This window comes from Centruroides sculpturatus, unplaced genomic scaffold (assembly GCF_000671375.1).
Source record: "Centruroides sculpturatus isolate CEXI.00-Female unplaced genomic scaffold, Cexi_2.0 scaffold30, whole genome shotgun sequence".
In the NCBI taxonomy this organism is placed as follows: Eukaryota; Metazoa; Arthropoda; class Arachnida; order Scorpiones; family Buthidae; genus Centruroides; species Centruroides sculpturatus.
In genome coordinates, this window is record NW_019384755.1 from 298,280 (window position 1) to 305,360 (window position 7,081).

The following is a 7,081-nucleotide window of genomic DNA, read 5'->3' on the forward strand; positions in this document are numbered from 1 at the left end:
AAGACTATTGTATCGTTAAAAATTATTTTTTTATTTTGTACGAACAAAATAAATATATTGAAAAATATAAAAACAATAAAAAATTATATTTCAGAAGTTAATTTAGTATCAAAAACGTAAAATATTTGAGTAGCCCAAGACATAGCCAAAGATTGCAGCGCCACAGCACTGGCGAAAATTTAAATTTGCCGACTGGAATTCTTTCGGATAATCGACGCGCTACTGTATTTGATCCTATCGGACACCTCTCTCGTTCACTGCCACGAAGCTCACCAAGCTCGTTGCTATCAGAAGCTCATTTCGTCCATCTTCACTTGAGATTCGGACTTTATACTATGAGGTGACGTCACAATTCTGAATGCGATCACTCCCCTCATTTACATACTTATTTGCTGACAATAAACTTTTTCTATTTGTCTGGCAGCCTATTTTCCGACAATACTCGCTAACCTTTTACATTATTCTTTTTGACAATTTTCGGGATGTTTTTATTCTTTAAGGTTTAGCGAGTCCCTAAGTTGTGCTTGTGGGGTCTTTCCATCCCTTTCTCGGTGCGGACTTACTTTTTTCCGCTCGGGAGCGCAATTGTGCGCGAGTTTTAACTATGGCGCTTTTCTCTCATTGGTGAGTTAGTTTCTCTTCTATTTTTAAGTTTCTAAGGTGAATAGTGAGGAAACCTTCGTTTTAACAAAACATAAGCCCCAAACAAAAATAGAATAATAAGCAAAAATAAAAGTAAATAAAAATAATGCTCGGACTTGGTTCCTTACAAGACTAATACTAGTAAAATTTTCGGTTAATGTGTACCTAGGTAATCCAAGATGGCGCCGCTTCGGTTAGATTAACTATATTTTTAGTAGACGTTTCCTTTTTTTTATTTTTATTTTGTTCAAGAACTACCGTGAATCAATAAGTAGTGACGTTTAGCACAAGGCGGCCTGCCGGCAGCTCCCCTCCGGGAGGAATCCGTCAGGCCCACGAACAGTCCCAAGTGCTGTCATTGGGTTAATGTGTACCTAGGTAACCTAGGTACACATTAACCATTAAATTTACAATTATTTAATTAATTAATATATAATTGTTAAATATAATTATGGAATGATAAAGTGGTTTTGATTACATATTTAAATGTAATGAACTTTGCATGAATTCAATTTCAGTTTTTTATATGGCATAGTTATATACCAAACTGTAGTAAATTTTTTCTCTCAATCATTTTTAAAATTTCAAAGAAAATCAATAATTGTTTATAATTTAGACATAAGTTATTAATATTATTCAAATTTTTTCATTAATAGAGTAGGAGACTGTTTATTGTTTATTTGCAATTTCAACCAAATCAACAGCATTTAGTTGCCATAATTCTAATTAGCACAAACAGGACAAATGAATAATTTGTTTTAAAACTTTAAAATGACTAAAAAGGGTCAAAAGTTATTGTCATGTGTCACAAAGTAACATGACTAGATAGCAAAATTAAACATTAACCTTGCTTTATTTCCCAATCAAAAAGAGATAAATAGTGCTTAACCCTGACAAGTCCTAAGGAGCCGAGGCCAAAAAGATTGAGAATAGCTAGTCTAGAGTAAGCAACATTTATTATTTCTGGAGGTTCAGTGTAAAACTTAGTACATTCCTCTGCTACAGTGGTTTTTGCTGATAAACAACATCATATAAAGTTTTAATCAAAATTTTCATTGCTTTTTGTCCTTCAGCACAGAGAAATCGTATCACCACACTTTGAGTGATTTGATGTTGCCAATGTCTACAGGTCATAATCCTTCTGCACTAATTCACAAATATGGTTATCAACTAAAATATTAGTTTGTGTTTTTTAAATTTTACCTCAAAATTACTGTCTGTTTGTCTGCTCCTACAGTGTCAGTGAAGTCACTTGATCATCACAGATACCTTTTGATCATGCGTTACATTAGGACATCCTGAAAGTTTCTGTAGTTTTCATAGTGTAAGCAGGGATAAGATAAAACCCCAAAATCTTTCTGATATAGATCAAATAATTTTTTTAAGATATTTCAGTAAAAAAAAATATACTATACAAAAATTTGAGAATTTACTACATACAAAAAATGCATAATGCAAGAGATTGGAAAATCCCACAGGATATGATTTGTGGGATGTTTTCAGTTTCTGCAATAAGTAATATTGACTCCAACAATGTGTACAGTATAATGAAAGAAATAACTTTTAAGTAGACTTATAAGTTCTGCTAATTTTCTATTAAAGATAAATCTCTCTTCTTTATAGATTATTAGTATATCATTAAAGATTTATTAGTACAGAATGATGTCTTTTTATATCAATTTATATATAAAAATTGTCTGGTGTTTCTGTCCCATATAATATATAGTTAAATACATAAAATATTTGTTTGAAATTATGTCTGTGAATGTGTTAATCTAAGTTGCTATTATCTTAAAATAATTTATCAAATTTATTTTAATAGGACAGGAAGTGACTTTTCATCTGCAGCAGACATAGCAACTCTAGGAACATTATCTCCAGATAGAAGAAAACTATCACATGTTAGTTTCATTACAAATTAAATATCTAATTATATTTTAGAATTATTAAAATTAAATTATTTGTTTATAATAAATATTGTTTTAGATTAATATAGATATATTCAGTTTATCAAAATAAATAAATAGGTAGTGCTCAGTTTATCAGACACTCAAAACTTCTTTCCTCACCGGTACAGGACAATGTATTAATGTAAACACATACACCACAACCTCAGATAAGTCCAGCAACCCAATTTAAAGGTTCACAATGTTTTTGGTGTACCCCTAAGACCTTCACTGGGTAGAAGTTGTTCCAAATTGAGATGTTTGAAGAAGGCAGAAATCAAACGTAAAAATGAAAACAAAGCATAAATGCATGCTGTTTGTTTGGATAACCATTTAATAGCAAAGAATCAGATTATTTGCCAGGCCTGTCTTTGTTGTTAATACAATTACCCTTACTGTTAAGACTTAGAAATCTCTGGGGCTTCCAGATCTCCAATCTTTCCCCCTGTAAGGTCATTATTAATAAAGGCACTTGGTGTAGTAATGCTTCTGGCTTGTTGGCCATGATGTATGTGAATAGGGCAGTGGAATTCTTCCCATTATCAATGTCATATTTGTGTTTGCTCATCCTCTTCATTAGGGAGTGCTTGGTGAAACCTATGTAGACCAGTTCCCTATCAAATCTGTCATTGCATAGGGAATGTTGTATACTTCAGAGGCTCTCTGGGCATTGACAGGGTCTTTCCATTTCTAATGATTGGGAAAATAGTAGGCATTGTTTTGTAAGTGATGCGGATGCCTATTTGTTTGAATATATCAGTTATTTACAATCATACTGTACCACTAAGGTATATATTCTTCATTTAACCTTTGCTGGTTACTTCTGGTTTATCATTATTGTTGTCTTTGGGAAACCCATGTGCTTGTGCAGACCATAGCCAGACTTTTACCCTATCTACTTACCAGTGTTATGGTTGTCCAGTGGACTCATGACCTCTGTCACTACAAACTTGCCTTCAGAACACTCATTAGGAGGGCATACATGTATTGCACTGGTGCAAAGGATGCTGAGGTAGAATTGGCTTGCATCAAGATTATTGCATGGGTAAAGGCTTAATTAAGAGGTTAGCTAGAATTTTAATACATCCATCAATATTTTGGACAATGTTGATGGTAACACCAGAAATGACAAGCAAAGGTTAAATGAAGAATTTGGCTTCGTGGCTGATTTTGGGGGTTATATCTTGGGAAGGATCGCATATAGACCATCCATTTTTTTTTGACTTTTTTACTTCTATGGCCATACTTACAGCTCTAATAAGGTTTCAACTATCTCATTTAGAGCTACAATTTTACCATGCTTTGCACATCTGTTGAATGTTTTTAGTATATGTCACAGGTGATACAAATCCATGGCTGCAAGTGTATTTTATAAATTGACTAGCTTACCCGTCACACATTGCTGTGATCTCAGAAGAAAGGAAATTCAAGCAAACTCGTTATGATAAAATTAAATTTTCATTTTATCATTTTTATTGAAACTTTATTATTATTATTATTATACATTTTCATCAGGAAAACATTTCAAAGTGTCATTTCAATTCTATTTAATGGAGTGCTTGTGGATACACAATATTTTTTGTTTTTCCGTCTGATGCGTACATGAATGAATCAGAAGGTTTTCCAACGTGTGAACAGGCCACATACAGTTGTACTGTACATGTGAGAAGCACAGATTCTATAAATTTAGCTCACATACTCACAGAGATTGTTAGAAGTGCGATATTCCTCATTTTTATGTATATTTTTAAATCCTTTGTAATTTTGATTATTTAATTGCTCCTTCTTCTCTTCCTTGGCATGTTGTAAAATTTCTGATAGTTGGATAATAAACCGTTTTATTGTAATTTGTATTTTTAAATTATTTTGAGTCGATATTAAAATTTGGAAAAGGGAGAGATACCTAGATCGGTAAAATACGCGAATTTCTTCCTACAACTTCGGTTGTTGTTCGGGGTATTGTCAAGGTTTTAACGAAGCTCGAGCGAATACATAATTAGCAAAAAAAAGTTGAAATAAAGTGATTAAACAAAAATTATTATAAATATCGTAAATAACAGTTCACAAATGCATATATAGAGATATTTTTTGAAGGGGGAAATGGTCTTCACAATTTGAAATTGATCGAACACACTGTGCGCAAATGCTCGTGTAAACGCGCGCCATCTATCGTAGGATAAATGTACTTCGCGGGAGTGTATTAAAAAATTAAAAAAACTTTCCAAAGTTTCATGGCAATCGTACTATGCCACAAACCTTCGCCGGAGTATATTAAACAACTTCCCAAAGTTTCACAGCAATCGGATAAACGGTGTGGTAATGCACGAAGGACACACAGACATACATTCATTTTTATATATATAGATTTGCAGTAGAATATTGTTAAATTTTTCAATGCAAATTTTTGATGATATATTACCATCATTATTTATATTATTTATAAGTGAACTTTAGATTACTAACATCATTGCTATTTTTGAATTGTTAGAATGTCTCATCTCCAAAAACTTGTAATAATTTTATTATATAGGTTAACATTATCATTTCTCTACAGTTTCTTTTTAAAAATTTATTTCTACTTAGATATCAATATATGATGTACTTCAAGAGACAATGTTAATCTTAAATAAAATTATAATTTGATTTTCTAAATCTGTTTCTATCATACTTTTTTAATTATAAAATACTTCAAAATGTAAAAAAATTTTGACATTCTATGAATTTGTTCATATACCTAATAACTCAAAATTTTACTTGAGAAAGATTAAATATTTATTTAAAACATTTTGCTGAATTAACTTTCAGTTATCATAAAAAAATTTGTTTAATTTTTATTGTAATGAAAAATCAATGACAGGGATTCATGTAGACTTAATCATCAGCTTTTCTTTATGAATGTCTCACTTTGTGGATTAACTGAACTTTCTCTTAAAACAAGAGTTTATTGCATTCAAAAACTGTAATCTATAAAGCAAAATTGAATGATAAAAGATATATTTAATTTCTAATTAATATAGAATAATGAATTTTATATAAATTTAATTTTTACTGACTGCTGCTTTTCAAAAAATATTTAAATAGAAATAAAAATGTTTTACAGGATAATGTTACTCTAACTGATCTTTGGTCTCAAATAAAACATCCAGTTCATGGTGTCGAATTTCAAAATCACAGGCACAGATTACGTACTTATACAAATTGTCTTGTTGGAAGTGAATTAATTGATTGGCTTATTGCACAGAGGAAGTCATCTTCAAGGTGATTATAATTTATATTTCAGCATATAATATATGAATTATTTTTTATTTTAAAATGATTTAATAACGATGATAAGTATACATTAGAATATAAAATCAATTAAAATTTTAAATATTTTGATGATATATTAATTCCAGAGCTCAAGCAGTTTTAATTGGACAAGCTCTAATTGATATGAAAATTTTGGAATGTGTAACGTCTCAAGACCAAATTTTTATAGATGGTTATTCTCTTTATAAACCAACAGAAGTAAGTAATTTAATAAATATANTATTACCTTAATTTTATTTTTCAAGAAAAAAATTTACCGGTAACTTACCGGTAAACCGGTATTTTAATTTTCATTTACCGAATTACCGGTAAATGAAAAAGTTGGTAAATTTACAGTCCCTATTTGGGATGCCAAAATTGACTGTGTGTATAATTCTAAAGTAAAAAGAATCAATAAAAGTGACAGATGTGGTGAAAGAAGTTACAACTTTACTGAAGGATCACAAGATGACACTCATCACTGAAGAACTTGAATATCTTCCCAAAATGTAGCAACAAGAAGGGGCAGAGGAAGTTTCTTCTTCAGAGGAGGGACATAATTTCAGCAGTAAAAATGATCTCCTTAATTAAGGCCATTCTGTTTCTGTTGGTCTAAAACACAGACTGTTGTTGAATGGGTTATATATATAGAAGATTGGGACATTTACTTATGTTGTTTTAACTTAAATTATGATTTTTTAGAATTAAAAGAGGCATTTTTGGGGTTTGAAAAGGGATTAATTTACTTTACATTATTCCTAATGGGAAAAGTTGCTTTAGAACTCACTCAAACACAATCTAGGAATGAATTGAATTTGAGTTCCAATGTACTACCGTAAATATATTAAATAATGTAATACAGAAATGCTGTAAAACATGTAATTTAATTTATCACATTTAGTATTTCAAACACTTAAAAAATTAAAATAGGTAATGGACTGTAAAATACTATATTATTTTTCCGACTTTTCCAACGATTATCGACATGACTGTGTGCCGGAAACAGCCGTTCCCTAACGGGTACTTTACGCGGATTCGCGTTCGTGTGCCAGGCCTGGACTTTGTCATTATTTAATTCGGTGCATGCTTAAAGTTCGTCAATAACAAATCAAATATTTAATAAATATTCTAGTAATTAAACTATATACAATATTTAGTAAAACCAAATAACAATTTATTCAATGAAAATCAATAAGAATATCGTT

At 30.7% G+C, this 7,081-nt stretch overlaps 1 protein-coding gene across 1 annotated transcript in view; it reads left to right on the forward strand.

Moving 5' to 3' along the window:
* The window catches only part of LOC111628702 (1-phosphatidylinositol 3-phosphate 5-kinase-like), a 22,204-nt gene extending 16,076 nt beyond the window's left edge, over nucleotides 1–6,128 (forward strand). The window contains exons 6-8 of the mRNA XM_023372536.1: nucleotides 2,465–2,543; nucleotides 5,689–5,846; nucleotides 5,984–6,128. Of these exons, the coding sequence (XP_023228304.1) occupies nucleotides 2,465–2,543; nucleotides 5,689–5,846; nucleotides 5,984–6,128 (382 nt within the window). The remainder of the gene's footprint in view (nucleotides 1–2,464; nucleotides 2,544–5,688; nucleotides 5,847–5,983) is intronic.
* Nucleotides 6,129–7,081: the final 953 nt, after the last annotated feature.